This window comes from Podarcis erhardii, assembly GCF_964252035.2.
Source record: "Podarcis erhardii genome assembly, chromosome: 3".
NCBI lineage: Eukaryota > Metazoa > Chordata > Lepidosauria > Squamata > Lacertidae > Podarcis > Podarcis erhardii.
The window spans coordinates 43453469-43470437 of NC_138507.1; the positions used below are offsets into that span (position 1 = coordinate 43453469).

Consider the following 16969-nt stretch of genomic DNA (forward strand, 5'->3'; position numbering starts at 1 on the left):
ACTCTACTTTTATAAGGATCTGGAAGCGATACATTTCTCTTACTATTGACTGCACATAATTCAATGCAGCACAAATTAGTGTTAATGTTTATATTCTGATTTTGTATTTGGGTCTAAATTGGGAGTGGCAATCTGTTTTTATACCATTTTCGTAATGACCCATTGGGCCTCTTTCAAACATTTGGTGGAGCAGAATTTGAAAAAATAAATAAATAAGCAACAACTAGCACTTTCCCCCTGCAACAAGTCATCGCGTCCCATTGATTTTCATTGTTCAGTATCTAATAACTCTGAAAAAACTATGCTTCTTCTTGCCAAGTCAAACATTCCAGCTGAACTATTTTTGTAATTAGGCTTCTATAATTAGCATAAAGACAGTTTGTTAGCTTTTTTCATCTTTACAGCTTGGCTACTGTTAATGGCCTTTTGAAGATAAAGCCTTACTTCTGCTCCTGCTGATAACACATTGTCTGGAACTGTCCTTGAACTGGAAGCACAATGCTGCTTAGTAAATTCCCTTTTCAGATTCCCACTATATTCTAAGCAACCTAAAGTATTTTGACTTTCAAGCATTACTAATCTCAACCAGGGTTAATATAGTTCCTGGTGGCTGAAATCTACCCTATCAGCATAGGTGTTCCTTTCCTCCTAAAATAAGCACACAAACTTTTAGAATAGTCTACTTTGTTTGATGTATGTGTGCTGCTAAAGAAACTGCCTTTCAGTAAAGAAATAAACAACTCATTAATTTAAAAATTAATTTGTTGACCCAGAACAGTCATGTTAACTAAATCAGAGGAACAGAATGCAGGGCAATACATTGGGTCCAGTTCAGTTTCTTAAGCTATGATATGCACACAAATGCTTGTGCCTACACACTCCATTTTTGAATCACGTCTTCCCTCCTGCCTTCTTGGCAGACCCCAGTTAAATGTTTCCCAATTTAATGCACCATCACTTCTCTTTGCATCCAAACTGGAAACCCATAGTTACAGCTATGGAGGTAAAAACAGGAACTGAAAACCTGAGTCATTGGAGTTTGGCTCCCCACATTTATTGTTTTGTTTTGATTGGTTGGTTGGTTTTTGTTTGTTTCAACCTACCCTTCACCCAAAGGTCCCAGGGCAGGTTACAACCATTAAAATTTAATACACAGTGTTAAAAACCATTGTAAACATCTTAAAATAACAGAGATAAGCGACTTCTCCTTCCTCTCCTTCCCCCATGCAGCCTTCCACCCAACTCCAAATCTGCTTGATGGTTCCCCAACTGTCTGGAGCATATTTGGGGGGTACATGGAAGAGGAGGGGGAAAGGAAATCCTTTTGCAGAAGCAATATCAAATCCACCGGCAAACAAACACAACTGTTTCATATGAAGTTGGTTTCAGATCCTGTTGGTTTCAAACCTAGTAATTCTTGTTCCCAAGAACAAACTGTGGTTAATTAACCATGGGGCACATAAGATACCCTACCATGTGACAGTGTGGAATGCAGAGAAAGCTCATTTCACAGCTTGCATTGCATCCTCTAGGATCAAGCCGATGGAGTTATTTCTAGATGTTAATTAATTCCCACTGTGGGGGAAGGACATCTGGAGTATTTGAGGATCTGCTGTGATTAACTGGATTCATGCTTTGAGGATTAGGTTCCTCAGCTTCGGAGTAACCCTGACTCTGCAGTTATTGCAATTCCAGATGAAGCATCCAATGCCATAGCCAATGATGTGTTGTGTTTCAACTGATGCAGTCAGCTGATGAGGACAAGATGTTGCTGCCTAATGCCCAACCACAAGTCCTCTTGACTCCTGTCCCTCCCTGGCTTATTAAATCTAGCAAAAGGGGTTTGACTGGTTGGATCCAGAATGTGCAATGTATGAGGGGGTAGTGCCACTGCAAAATAAAACCTTGGACCCTTGGACTGGAAAAGCTTCCAAACAGTCACAAATATATCCTTATCGAGTAAGGTGGTGCAGAGAGTTGTAGTGGGGTAGCTGTCTTGGCTGAGTTGACCTTGGTCACCCTGGCGAATGAGATTTACAGAGATCAAAGGGAGTATGACTTTATTCCTATTTCTGTCTCTCTGGGGTTCTCAACACCATTGATCATGGTATCCTCCTAGACTACTTCTATGAAATGGGAAGGGGGGGTGTATTCCAGTGGTTGCCACTGCTGCTGCAAACCTTCATTGTAGTTCTCCTTTCTGCTCCCTGAGAAGGGGAGATGTTACTAAAAGATCCCCCCCCCCGAGAATCCTGTAAGAAAAGCTCAGAAAAACTAAGTGAAGAAGACTCCAGGGAGCACACTCTTACCAAGTCACACACGAAAAATCCACAAATGTATTCAGCATAGTCTCCATGCTGAACAATACAGCTGCCCATTACACATTTCGGTTTCGCTTGACAGGTGTGATAGTAATTGACTTTAAGTATTCATTGCTGTCTAAAAATACTACTGTTCTTCACCATATAGAGGATTTTTATTTGGTTTAAAGAAGTAGTTTATACATTTATACAAATGGTTATTAGAACTGGCTCTTCTTTACCCTAACTAAATGTTTCAAAGCATGATATACTTACACTGAATTTAATTATGTCATATATCAAGTACCGAGGAACAACCTGGCCGTTTACCTTGTCAATAATCATTTCCTGAAAAAAAGAAGCAAAATAACATCTTAATATTTTTGCAAAACTTGCAAACAGTACTTTAACAAGTTTTGCTTTACCATTAGGATCCCTCCCTCAGTTTTCCAGCATGGATTCATTTTTCATGAAATTTTCTTGCTGGGAGTGGGGTTGACACTGCATAAAAGCCAAAAGCCATGTGGCAGCTGATGTGTGGTGATGGTTGGAGCTGAGCAGGACAGACAGGTAAATTAAATGCATGCTGTATGAATGGCAGTACATCAGCAAAACCTGGATAATGCATGACACGATCAGGCTCTTACAATAATATGAACACCAGACTGCTGGTTTTATATGGTTCGCTTTTGTTTGCAGAGCCAACGTAATCATAAAGCTCTTACTACTATGAAATCCAGAATATTCCTATTAGCATATAGATAACAAACTCATGCAAACAAAACAGATGTTTAGGGTTTGAGACTGATCGTTCAAAGAGGAGATGTGTGCATCCAATCAAAGTCTGAATACACTTCAGGGCTGCTCCATATTGTTCCAGAAATTAGTAGATGACATGTTCCAAGTTGCAGAAATATTTTCTGTGAATGAAGAAATGGAACTTTTGCTTTTTTTAAAAAAAAATCTGACGGTAGACACTGTTTGGTCATCAACAAAACCACCCTAGAAAAATGGTAAATCTCTTGTAGGGCATGTACTGGGGTGTAGCAGTGCATAAACTCTCTTTTTTCAGCATTGAGTTCTAGTGCTAGGGTCTTCACTATACAACTTAAGGGATATTAGCAACATCACTTCTGGTCTTTGTTCTGAAATTCTGATGTCCTTTCTTTGAGATATTGGTGTGGGCTAGCCCTTCAAGGAGAGCTTGTGGCAGAAAGAGAGATAGCTCTGGCTGAGAGCTTGCAAAGATTGTAACAGGACATTGCCATCTTGAAGGAAAGCTGTTGCTGGAAATTCATATTCTTCTCCCTCAGCATTCAAGTCTGAGTAGTACTTTTCTCCTTGCAGCTTTCACACTAACATGAAATCAATAAGCAAGCACAACACCAGGAGCATTATTGAGCTCTGGGGCAACATTTGAGACCAGAAATGCATCTTTGGGTGTTTCTGTTATACAGTTGTGTTGCCATGGAAACTAAAAATGAGTATACTCACAATGGATGCTAGAGTTGCTGTGAGGAGTTTGATTATCTGGTGTAATGTTCACAACAAGTAATAGCTTTCGTTGTAAAGTGAAGACAGCATCTCTAATAAAGTGTGTTTTGTACCAAATTTACTTTGAAGACATTTGTTTTACATTTAATACAGTCAAAAATCATTGCGCAGGCCAATATTAAAAGAGTAAAAACCACCATGAGAAGAAAGGACACCAAGTCCAAGGGTGCTGTTAAGTCTTTCACATCACTGCTACAATATTAATTATAGATTTCAATTGCAATTCACATGGCTATTAATTTTATGTTTTTATTTTACGTCACATTCTAAACCCTTTGCTCCCTAGCCTTGCAAGATGGAAAGAAAACACTTGACTTTTGAAAGAAATCCACCTCACATTGTATTTAAATGATTCCTGGAAAGACTGAGCAGTTCACCTGAAGGAAGATATATCCAGGATCTACTGGAATGACAGCTATAGCACAAAGGGCACAAACTGGGTTAAAAATCCGAAAAGGCATTCCTCATCATTTTTCCATCACCCTAAATATGTAACTGCTCTAAGTGATGGAGGTTATTATGGATATAAAACAGTATATAGATACTCATTTAACTAAACTCAACAGCAGCCTCAGATTTAAATCAACAGAACCAAAGGACCAGGGCCAATGACAGTGGTACCTCTGGTTACAAACGGGATCCGTTCTGGAGGCCCATTAACAACATGAAAAGAACACAACCCACAGCGGGTCATCTGTGCACGCGCGGGTTGCGATTTGCCGCGTCTGCGCATGATGTCATTTTGCGCTTCTGCGCTTGCAGCGAAACCCGGAAGTAACCCTTTCTGGTACTTCCGGGTCGCCGCAGGACGTAACCTGAAAGAATGTAACATGAAGCGGAAATAACATGAGGTATGACTGTATAATATTTCCAAAGGGAAAGTACATCTAGGAGCACAGCTACACTGGAAATCACTTACCACAAATTTTAAGCTTTCCACAAATTTTTTTTTGTGACATTAAAAAAACCTAAGTACCGTAGGTTTTATCCTCTTAAGCTCAGGGAAATTCCAGTTTCAAATAAAGTCTGGACTTTCCCAGTACAAAAGTCACGCTCTACATTCAGTGAAGAGTTTGAAGAATAGTGATGGAAAGTGCATACTCTTGCGGCTGAGTTTGCCTTGCTTTTTGCAGGCATTGTCTGTATGAACAAGTTCCCTACAGGGAACTTTCTCTCACAGCCAATCCAGCAGTCTTTGGAGCTCCCAGCCATCGGGTGCTTTTCTTGCCCACTGCATAATCAGGAGCTCACTCTATGGCTCCCACTCTACCTGTGAGGCAGGTGGGCATGGTTTATGGGGGAGAAGTGTCTTTTGGACCAAATTTGAACCTGTCTTCCTTTAGCTCCTCACAGCTAATTTTATTTACACTGTGACCATTTTGGATAAATCTCTCTTTTGGGGTGAAACTGTTGTGTGCAGCAGGATCACAAATGGCAGCACAGAAAGCTATTATGTGTGGCTATCACTGACCCCTCCCCTCCTACATGTCTTCTACACATGCAGTGAGAAAGAAAAAGTGGTGAGGAAGACTGCAGTGCTGCTTCCCCCAAAGTCTTGCTTTGGAAAGAAAAGAAAAGATCCTGCCCTCCTTATTCTTCTCCAAATGCCAAAGGACTCAGCGGAAGAGTGGAGTATAATTTTCTTTGTGCAGAGCTGCTCAGAGAGCTTCTGCCTTCTGCAAAGTCAGCCCAAAGTGACTTGAACAATATGGACTGTCACTACAGGCAATCTGGTGGGTACCTTCACAGAGACCCAGCTGTAATTTTCTTCTGAAACCATAGAATGGGCAAATTCTAGAAATAATTGGACACTAGGCTTCCCTCACTGTTGCCACACTCTCTTAAACTACTGTAATGAAAACAGCATGCATATGGTACAGAAAGACAGAGCCTCTTACCCCATCCATCAGAGTATTTTCTAAGTGTACACGTGGATCTTTACGAAATGGAAACTCCAGATTTGATACCTGAAACACTGAGTTATCTCTGTCAATCATATACACTTCATTCTTGCCATCAATCAACATCATATACCTGTGAAGAAAAATTAAAGACAATCAAAGCACTACTTACCCCAAAGCCAGCAGCAGTTTTTATTAACTTCACATCCTTTAAATCTAAAAGAGTACAATTACTACAGACAAGCTGCACCTTGTGACATGTTTGCTTGAAGTCATATAAGCAGCATTATTTCAGAAAAAAGAGGCCAGGATTCAAATAATAACTCATGCTGGTTAAAGCCCCCAAAGGCTTTAAATTAGTTGTTCTAGGTCGGCAAGGAACAAAGTCCTCATCCTGCATTTGACACAACTGTACAGAACACATACCACTGTAGCAAAACTGGCCTCAAAGTGTATGATGCCACTATCTCTTTATGAAAGCCAATATGCACTAAGAACTACATCATAAATCTTTATGCTACTAACTGAACTGCCTATGAGGTGCTGTAAACTTCCATCTGTCCATATTAGATAAATAATTGGAATTCCATACAGCTGTTTTTCATATTTCATATACAACATTCTAGGAAGGAAGAAAATGTTTGTGTAACACAGCAAACAAAAACAAATCTTCTATATATTTCAAAGCAGATTTGTCCAATTACTCGTGTACATTTCAGTTACTTTGAGTCGAATGAATAGTATAATTCTCGTGCAATTAGTAACTATTGTAAAATGCAATCTTAAAAAGCAAATAAGTATAGGGCAAAATACAAATCAGCAGAAATGAGGCATTTAAATTTTATGGAAGGAAGGAAAAATACAGGGGTGATACCAACACGTGTGGTAAAATTCTGAAGTTAACAACCCACATCCACATGTGCATTCAGCTTTTATATATTTTTTCCATGACAGAACAAGTCTTTCATAAAGTGAAGTCCTTTGTTATAATGTTCTTTTAAAGATAAACTTTTATTTTGGTTCAAAGAGCTAGGACATCTGGAAACAAAGATAAAAGATGAATATGGCTATTTTAGTGACCAGGCTCCAAAAATCTGGATGATGTACAATTGATCCCTCTATGTCAGTGAATCCATATCTAGCTTGTAGCTTTCTAAAAAGAAAATATTTTAAAATCAATCAGTTTAATTTCCACTGTCTCTTCCTTTTACTTCTTTTATGGGCAAAATAGAATAGCAAAAGCTGAAATGCAGGAAAGGCAAAATATTCAGGGATCTTGATGCATTTGTTTAGCAGACAGAGCTTGTTTAGAGTTCCAAGATACAAGACACATCAAAAGATTTTTCACATCCTCATATTGAACAAATCTTCTTGATGCATACAAATTCTGCCCTGCTGTTTGGAAAGCGCTCCTATGTGTCCAGTGTCTAAATAGAAGTTGCAAAGTTTATCATCCCATTCAGCTATGTTGGTCAATAACGCTGAGTACACAAAAAGTTGACTTATTTTGCCAGTCCATTGATCCCAATAATGTTCACTTTGACTGGCGGCAGCAATGCAAGGTCTCAGACCCAAGTGTTTTCAATCCTGTTACTTGAGATCTTTTTAACAGAAAGTATTAGGAATTGAACCTGGGACATTACGTGCATAGAAGATGTCCTCTACTCACTGGGTAACACAATGAAGCTCAGGTAAACTTTCTCTGGATTACTAGCAGAGAAGGCAAGCTACTGAAACTGTGCTCCTGGAAACTCCTTATCCCTGCCCAACAGTTTTGTTGCAGGCCTGTTCCTTGAACAATCTAGAACAGATTATTCTAATCACCAGGATGGGCACATATCTCAGTACCAATTACCTCAGCAGAGCCCACTCTGGATGGCTCAGTCAAAACTACGTCATGTGCCCACTTATGGTGCTACAGCACTTGACAGGAGGTCCCTTTCAAGTCTCAGCAGAAGAAAGTATGGTGCCACTACAAATGCATCACTGCAACCCAAAAGTGGAGCAGGGTGAAGAGGGGACGGGGTCAGAAGGGGTTTATGCATGCTCCGCCAATGCACGAGGGTCAGGAACGTAACCTCCAGACTATACGGTAACTGCCTGTACTAGGGGTCCTACTCAATATGTACAACAGACACCCCCAATTCTGTCTCCAGGAAGTAAGGTTGTCCTTAGGGAGTAAAACCTCAGATTTGCCCCAAATACAGTGTTACCTCCAGCTGCCAACGGGATCTGTTCTTGAGGTCTGGCCACATCCCGAGGAATTTGCAACCAGAGGTGCTGCTTCTACGCATGCGCACGGTATGGTTTAGCGTTTCTGCACATGCGCATGACACGGTTTAGCGCTTCTGTGCATGTGGCGAAACCTGGAAAAATACTTCCAGGTGTGCCGCGTTCGCATCCTGAAAGATACGCAACTAGAGGTGTGCGTATCTAGAGGTACCACTGTACTGTTGTAATTTGGAGCCTTCACAGCTCTCTCGTGGAACTACAAATTAAGCAGCAACAACAACAAAGTCATTTTTGCCATCACATATTTGATCACCTCCTATTTCAGCCTTCACTAATGTAGTGAAGTTGCAGTCCAAACATCTGGAGAGATCAGATTGGCAAATGCTGCCGTATTTGCTTTCCTAGATGTCGTATTTAGTTCTTAGCTAATTGCTAATTTTACCTGGTATGCTTCCTAAATACAGCTTAAGCCAAAAGCATTGACGTCTCCCAGTTTTATTCATCTCCTACCGTTATGGCATTCACTAAGTTAACACAAATATTTAACAGCTTCATTTAAGGATGAAGGTACTTTGTTTTCTTATTAGACACACCTTTGCTAAATAACCAAAAAGTAAAAATATCGAAACAATAAAGACCAGCTCACCAATGCAGTCAGGAGAAAACTAATGAACCAGCCATATGCACCCTTTGTCTAAAACCTCACTGGGTATGCCCAACCTTTGCTCTATTCCTCACATTGCTTGAAGTCAACCTTTGCAAAGTTCAAAATCCTAAGAAAAATATTTAATTCCTGGTCAGTCCAATAAAACATGGCACCCACCCTATATGGGATCTACACTGCTCATACCTTGAGTCCATACAGTTATGCTCAATAAACTACAAGTATTTGGTGCTTCTTAAACTTAAATTTTCAAAGCTAATGTGTCTCTTTCCCCTGTCTCTCCCCAGGGAGTGTATGGCTACACATAGTATTTAAATTTTACATTCCTAACATGTCAAGAAAGAAACTTACTGGCTGTTCAGCACTTATGATTAGGATTCTACCAGGGGTAATGAAGTACTAGCCGGAAGCTTATTTGACTCTAGAAAAAAATATTGAGCATATATTCATATTCCCAAATCCATTTGTGCAACCAAGTCAAATAAGCTACTATTGTTACTGAGGGTAAAATATATTCAAACCACTTTATGCATGAAATGAACACTCGCCTATTTCATTTTATGCTATGCTCCCGTGTACGCCATTATTCTTCATTGTAACACTCAAATGCAGGCAAAATTTTACATATGCTGTTCAGTGTATGTCATATTTTGTTTGGATTATTAACAAAGCAGATCTACATAACATCCAAATGAAACCAAAAATTGTCCAGACAGGTGCAATCTGAGAACTCTGCATCTGCAGCAGAATTTATGAAGGAAACACACAAAACCATTTCCCGAAATAAGTCCCAACAATCTGCTCCCAGTATTTTGGGAACTAAGGAGCATAAGCAGAATTCAAGAATGGGGAAAAACATGGTAACTACAGTAAATATACAATATCCCATGTAGTTCTTTCAATGATAGCACAGGTCTATACAGTACAGAAACATTTGTCTATGTCACTTGAAAGAAAACTCCAGTGACAGAAAGTACAACAGTCAGGACACATAAATTCTTTCTGTTTTTTGGCTTCTTCAGTGAAACCTATCATTGCACACTACATCTTCAAATACTACAGTAATGCTCTGTTCAAGAGGAAAACATTAGTTATATCTGATGCCAGTCAAAGTATTATCAGCTTTTCTAACTCCTCAAAGAGGAAAGAGGAATTTCTTACTCATTTGGGAAAAGCCCAACATACTGAGAGATCCCAAGATAAGCTGTACTATGAAAAATAAGTTATAAACTATTGTAATTACAGCTTTAAATGTGTTTTCTGCATTGTGCTCTGCCCTAAAAATATTAAATTATAAGCCATTGATAGGGTATAATCCCATTGCTGCCTTGACTGACTGCTAAGGACATTCCCATTCAGTGAGGGTCACCCTACTAACACATTGGTTATGTTCCAGGGCCTTGTATGCAACAGTGAAATTGCAGAAGCCCCGATAAGAGCAACCCATGTAAACATGATCACATGTGAGTAAGATGTGTGTAAGGGGGGGTGCCTGTAATGTCACCGTCAAGAGTCCAGCGATTTTTAATGTAATGTCTGTGGAGGAATTCCTTGCCAACCTTTTCCTGTATATGTTTCTCTCTTTTACATACCAATTCCATTTATGGAAGAGACCATGCCTCAGTACTAGCACGATGGCACATTTTTTTAATATGCAGACGGTCCTAAATTCAATCCCAGTATCTGCTGTCAGAAAGATCAAGTAGGATGTGATGGGAAACACCTCTGCTTGACATCCTGGAGAGCTGCTTCCAGTCATGTTAGACCATACTAGGCTAGATGGACAAATAGGAGAGCTAATTATAAGTTCACACGTAAGTGGTTGTAAAATTGCTGCTAATGGAATGTGTGGGGAAGTGGTTGTAAAACTGCTGCACTGGTGGGTGCACTGTCACTTGTTTACCGCCTTCTGATAGATGTGAATGTAGAAAGTTGGTGATACCTCTGCTAAATACCCACAGCTAGATCAGTATTCCATCATTCTACACTCGTCTTTCAAACACAAGGCAATTATGTGATGATCCATCCTGCTTATTCCTAGGCACATACCTGAGATTGAACGTTCTTCCGTCTGAGTAACAGAGACACTTTGAAAGGTCAGGTAACAAGCTTCTTTAGGAGTTAAAATTTCATCTGCCACTTGTCTCCAAATATATCCGATATTAACAATGAGACCTTTACTTACAGATTTCATCTTAAGATGTAAGTAACTGCACTTCCGACTGTTGAAATTGGTGGTGGTGGTGGTTATGCACCTATTAGTTTATAAAGCCTGCAGGAAGGGACTGTACTGTTTCGCCTCTGTACAGCACTTAGAAAACTTTGTGTACTTTAAAATATGGAGGAGGTGGAGGAGACAGCAGGAACTTAGAAGGGAAAGCAAAATTAGGACTTGCCAACAAAGTTAAATGTTGGTCATTGTTATGGCCACATAGCCACACATGCCGCCCACAACTTGGTAGGTAAAGCAACATAGCCTTGGCTCTATGACAATGATCTGAAGGCCCTTAAGCAGCTGAAATACTCAGAACGCCATTCACCTCTGAAATACTTTCCCCAGGATACTTTATTTTAAAAAATATCATGTTGCTGGTTTATTGATCCTGTGTCTCTCCTGCAGTTTAAGCCAAATGAACAATGCAACTATGATTTAGTCTATGAGATCACATAGCTTAAGTCGCAAATGCAATTAGATTTCAGCTGTGATCTGAAGCAACTTTTGGGAAGGAATTCAATTACACAGTTAGAGACTCAAGTATTTCAGTGCGTCCCAGGTGTTTAAACAACTTTAATACACTTTAACAATACTGCCATATTAATATTTAAAATTGTAGGTTCCCTAGCCTTCCAGAGCAGATTTCCAGCACATGGAGGGAACTGAGGGGAAGAAGAGGAGAAGGAAGACTGCACAAGTAGAAGGTCATTCCACTTGTGCACCACTGGATGTCTCCCTACTCCAAACCCAAATCTAATCAAGTTTGGCATCCCCAATGGCACCAATAGTACAAAATTACAAAAGGCACATGACTCTAGAAACCATTTTTAAAATATATAAAATTCATCCAGCTTCCCGTAAAGTTTTACTTCCTAAAAGATGTCACCAGCACCCGTCCCTGTTCATTACAGGTATCCTATGTGCCTGGTCCATTTACTGCATCTCTACTTTCTGGTTACTGTAAACATGAGGATTTAGGAAATGGTAACTTCAATTTGCCCTAGGTCAAGCACAGGATGACCGCCAAACCATCCTAAATATCTTCGCAGAAGCTTACGAAAAGCTTGGCCTAGCACTCAACATCCAAACAACCAAAGTGCTGCACCAACAAGTACAAAATAACCCCTCTGCAGCGCCACAAATCCAACTCAATGCTGTAACGTTGGAAAATTTCTATTACTTCTCCTACCTGGGCAGTTATCTTTCCACAAGGGCCGACATGAATGCCGAAATCCAGCATTGCCTGAGCTCCGCAAGTGCGGCTTTCTCCCGATTGAAGTGCAGAGTGTTTGAGGACCAGCATATTCGCAGGGAAACCAACTTGTTTCTTTACAAAGCTATTGTACTACCAACCTTACTGTATGCTTGTGAAACATGGACCACTTTAAACGCCATCTCCAACTCCTCGAAAGATTCCATCAACGGTGTCTCCGAAAAATTTTACACATCACTTGGGAAGACAGGTGAACTAATACCAGTGTGCTGGAAGAACAAAGATCACCAGTGTTGAAGCAATGATTCTTCAACATCAACTTTGTTGGACTAGTCATGTTGTGCAGATGCCTGATTATTATCTTCCAAAGCAACTATTCTATTCTGAACTTAAAAATGGAAAGCGTAATGCTGGTAGTCAACAAAAGAGGCTTAAAGACTGTCTCAAGGCAAAGCTTTAAAAATGTAGCATAAACACCAACAATTGGGAAACACTTGCCTGCGAGCGCTCCAATTAGAGAACAGCTTTTACCAATGGTTTCATGGGCTTTGAAGACATTCAAACTCAGAACGCAAGGGAGAAACATGCTAAGAGGAAGGCACGCTTGGCAAATCCACACTGTGATCAACTCCCACCTAGAAACCAATGTCCCCACTGTGGAAGGACGTGTGGATCCAGAATTGGCCTCCACAGTCACATACGGACTCATTGTTAAAACCGTGTTTATGGAAGACAATCTTACTCGGCTACAAGTAATCACCAAAGAAGAAGACTTTCTGGTTACTGTAAACATAAGGATTTAGGAAATGGTAGCTTCACTTTGCCCTAGGTCAGGCACTGAACACACCTTCTTCAACCCGCCCTCCAAGTCAGATGAATGTAAACAGAAAACAAGTGCATTGCTATTTTTAAATCCCCAGAAATGGCAAGCCCAATCTCTTTCATCTTTGGGGAGAGAAATTATTTAATAAAGGACAGAATCCAAAAAAGTGTGTTACTTGTTTTGCATATCACAAAGAACATTGGGCTCATGTTCCTCAAACAGCAAACCCTCCATGCCTGCCATGAAGACTTTCAAAAGCAGTTTGTGAAGTGGCACAACAAAAGAAAAGTCAAATATTCCCCTGGGTATATCAAAGCCCTTTGGCAAGCCCAAAATAGTTCTTTGGTTTCTAATAAACAGTCAAGTTAGCTGAATTTGTCATTCGGTGGTAGGATCCCTGGAAATAAATCTGTCATCTTGGAAGGATAAAAATCAGTCATGATTTACTGCCATCTACTGATGCTATTAAAATAAAGCTCAACATTCAGGTGATGTATACCTACTGCCAAAAAAGTTTTAAAAAACAACTGCATGGTTTTTTTTAAATACAAGATAATGAAATATAGCAAATGACTACTTACAACTATAAGTTCTATTTGTCAACAGAATGTCCTTTTTTGGGTTGGGGAGGATTCTATTCCCTCTGTTCTCCCTCAAACTGGGTAGTCAGTGCAGCACCAGGGCTGGTTCACCCTCAGAGGTTGATGGATCCAATGGGCTTTCAAATGGGCTTTCCGGCTGATATGACTGTCGAAGACCTAGCTGACCTCTGGAACGTCCAAATGGCATGGGCCATTGAAACAATCATCCCAGAGCACCCTTCTCCCACTTTGTGGAGCCTGCTTGACTCCCTAGTATACTTCGGATCTTATGGCAAAGAAACAAGCTGGGAGACAGCTCAATTGTGAGTGGAGGAAAACTCTGGTCAAATGCTTTCAAACACTTGTGAAGGCTCATAATCAAGCCTACCTAGTGGCAGTGAAGGCAGCAGAGGGCATACTTTGCTGCCTCTATTGCATCCTCATTGTGCTGTCCAGCAGAGCTTTTCTGGATAGTGTGGGGCCTCTTACATCATGGCCTGAAGGAGGTAGTCGAACTGACAGTAGCTCACTGTGACTTATTTGCAGAGCATTTGGAAGATAAAATTGCTTGCTTCCACTGGGATCTTGACTCCACTGTTATAGCAGATGAATCTCAATGGGTGTCCAGAGCACTGTCGAGTCTTGTTGTGCTGGATGAGTTTCAGTTAGTAAGGATCCATCAGCTTCAGATGATGGCCCAGTTGCACCCCTATCAGGACAGGGTTAGCCTAACTTCTGTCATCACAGGGATAGCCTAACTTCTGTCATCTACGCTCTGGTAACTTCTAGGTTTGATTAATGCAATATGTAATACTTTGGGCAGCCTCTGAAGATCGTTTGGTGCAGAATTTGGCAACCAGGTTGCTCACCAGGGCAAGACAATTTGAGCATATTACACCGATTCTGGTCCAACTGCACTGGATGACAATTAGTTTCCAGGCCCAAATACAAGCACTATGTCCTTTTAAATATGTTTGTGGGAGCAGGTTTTGGGTTTTTTTAAATGTATTTTGTGTTCTAATTTTGCTTTTTTATGTTGTGAACCACCCTGTGATTTTCAGATGAAGGGCAATATATAAATTTGATGATGATGTACCTGATGGCCCCCAGGTAGTAAAGGGAGCTAATTCCCCCAAAATCACAAGCTATGGTACATAGAAGAAGAAGAAGAAGAAGAAGAAGAAGAAGAAGAAGAAGAAGAGGAGGAGGAGGAGCTTGGATTTGATATCCCGCTTTATCACTACCCTAAGGAGTATCAAAGCGGCTAACAATCTCCTTTCCCTTCCTCCCCCACAACAAACACTTTGTGAGGTGAAGGAGGCTGAGAGACTTCACAGAAGTGTGACTAGCCCAAGGTCACCAAGCAGCTGCATGTGGAGGAGCGGGGAAGCGAACCCAGTTCACCAGATTACAAGTCTACTGCTCTTAACCACTACACCACACTGGCTCTCCATAAACATACCCATAAACATTGTGGTGCTTTTATGTTTTTTAGTCGAGGACATTGTTTCCCAAACTTGGGTCACCAGCTGTTTTCAGAGTACAATTCCCATCTTCCCTGAGCACTTGTCTTGCTAGCTTAGGAATGATGGGAGCTGTAGTCCAAAAACAGCTGGAGACCCAAGTTTGCGAAGCACTGATCTAGGAGGATGGCTTTCACTTGGCTTCTCTTCCACTTAAGGGTTGGATGGTTCTTGAATACTAAGCTTAGTATCCCTTTCTCAATGTTCTACGATATGAAATTAAATAGTCGTCTACACTTATGCAACTTGAACATTGCGTACAAACAAGAATCCCATTTATCTTGATCTAATTAGAGTACTCTAAGACAAAAGGACTACAAGATTATTATTCACAACACAAACAAGATAATTAGCATTTTGATGTACTGTATCTTTGTAAATAATCGAATGAGCATGTACAGCACATTATTGTATTGGTTATTCCATTTTCAGACTGGCTGATTAACAGTGCTGCTCATAAGCCTCAAGGAACTCTTACAACAATCCATAAAAAGGTAATAATTCAATTCCATCCAATTCCAAAAAGTATGTACCACTTCATGTGGGACAAAATCAAGAATGATTATTTTTTAGTAAATGTTTGTTCTTTATAACTAAGCATTTACTCCACAGCAGGATACTCAAATGAACTTGGAATCAGCAGTAACCATCTGGGCAGCTTACATGAAATGCAGCACATATAATAAAGGCTACGCATAAATGCAATCCAAACTTCAAACTTCCTTTCTCCTTCAGTTATGGGAATAAAGACCCCCCAGGGAAAAAGAAAGTATTGGTTTGTTTTAAGTACTAAATGTAAAAAGCACTACATAATTATGAACAGACTTTAACAAAACTAACTTTTGCAACTGAAACATCTATTCAAGTGATCTAAAAGCTTGGTTCCTCCCCACCCCACCCCCCAAAGATCTCCAAAACCCATCAGATATGAACATTTAAGCCAGAGGCAAAGAATCTGGATCAAACCTATGAAACTTTTTGGACTGTCCCATCAGTCCTCAAGTTCTGGCCCTCCTCAGGGACCTCCGCTGCCTTTTTTTGATGGGTGTTCAAACAGGCCCAGGAATGTGTCTTCAAACAGCAATAAACATACATCAGAGATGCTTCTTGATTTCCTCCAATGCTTGTCCAATATTTGTTGGCCTGAAAGTAGGCAGGGCACTGAAAGCTCAATCAGTTTCAATATATTTTATGGGAAGCAATTCATAAACAGAATAATAAATAAACAAACAAACTGGAAGAGATCAGGAAGCACTGGATATAACAAGAAACATCAGAGGAGATCCACAAGCTTTGGAAGTTTCCGATGTTTCCTGAGCATTGGTCAAGCACTCCAAGGCCTGATGATGGTGAGAGCTTTCAGTAGTGACAGAAGCAAAGAGAAACACAAAACAACCACTCATCAGGGTTCTGTGCCACTTGGGTTTCCTGCCTTTTCTGGTCAACAACTTCCATTGCTCTTGGAAACCTTCACTGGAGATGAGAGTTGTTTTATGGAGTGTTTGGACACCATCAAAATCGGTGCTCCGCCCACCTCTTGCTTCCAAAGTTCCTAGTCAGAACATGAAAGCAACTTAATAAATTGGAGATAAATTTAAGCAACTTCACCAATGTCACTTAAATAATAATAATCATTAAATCTTGGTGAGCTGTGTAGGATTTCTTATGACTGTCAGTCCCATCTAAAAGTGTGAGGGGGTTTGATTTATGATGATTCATACATTTAAAAAGTATCATTTAATCATGGTGAGCTGCATAGTCTTGCTAATGCCACAACTCAAGCAATTTAAAAACAACTTCCGAACGTATAAAACTAGTCACATCTAAATACTGGCGGTGGGAGGGGGCAGATTACCTTCCGTACCACAAGTTTAGTATACTCATTATTAATTATCATTTCATTTTGATGAAAATTAAAATCTTGACCCTGTCCACTTTTGGCATGGGTCCCTGGAAGGTATGC

General features: G+C 40.3%; 2 protein-coding genes across 4 annotated transcripts in view; one reads left to right on the forward strand and one right to left on the reverse strand.

Moving 5' to 3' along the window:
- Positions 1-16969, forward strand: part of PM20D2 (peptidase M20 domain containing 2) — a 617107-nt gene that overhangs the window by 515494 nt on the left and 84644 nt on the right. The gene's annotated exons all lie outside the window — the stretch shown is intronic.
- The window catches only part of RNGTT (RNA guanylyltransferase and 5'-phosphatase), a 122804-nt gene that overhangs the window by 81068 nt on the left and 24767 nt on the right, over positions 1-16969 (reverse strand). For all 3 annotated transcript variants that reach the window (XM_081857136.1, XM_081857137.1, XM_081857135.1), the window contains exons 9-10: positions 5753-5888; positions 2577-2648 (exon numbers count right to left, since the gene is read on the reverse strand). In XM_081857136.1, the coding sequence (XP_081713262.1) occupies positions 2577-2648; positions 5753-5888 (208 nt within the window). The remainder of the gene's footprint in view (positions 1-2576; positions 2649-5752; positions 5889-16969) is intronic.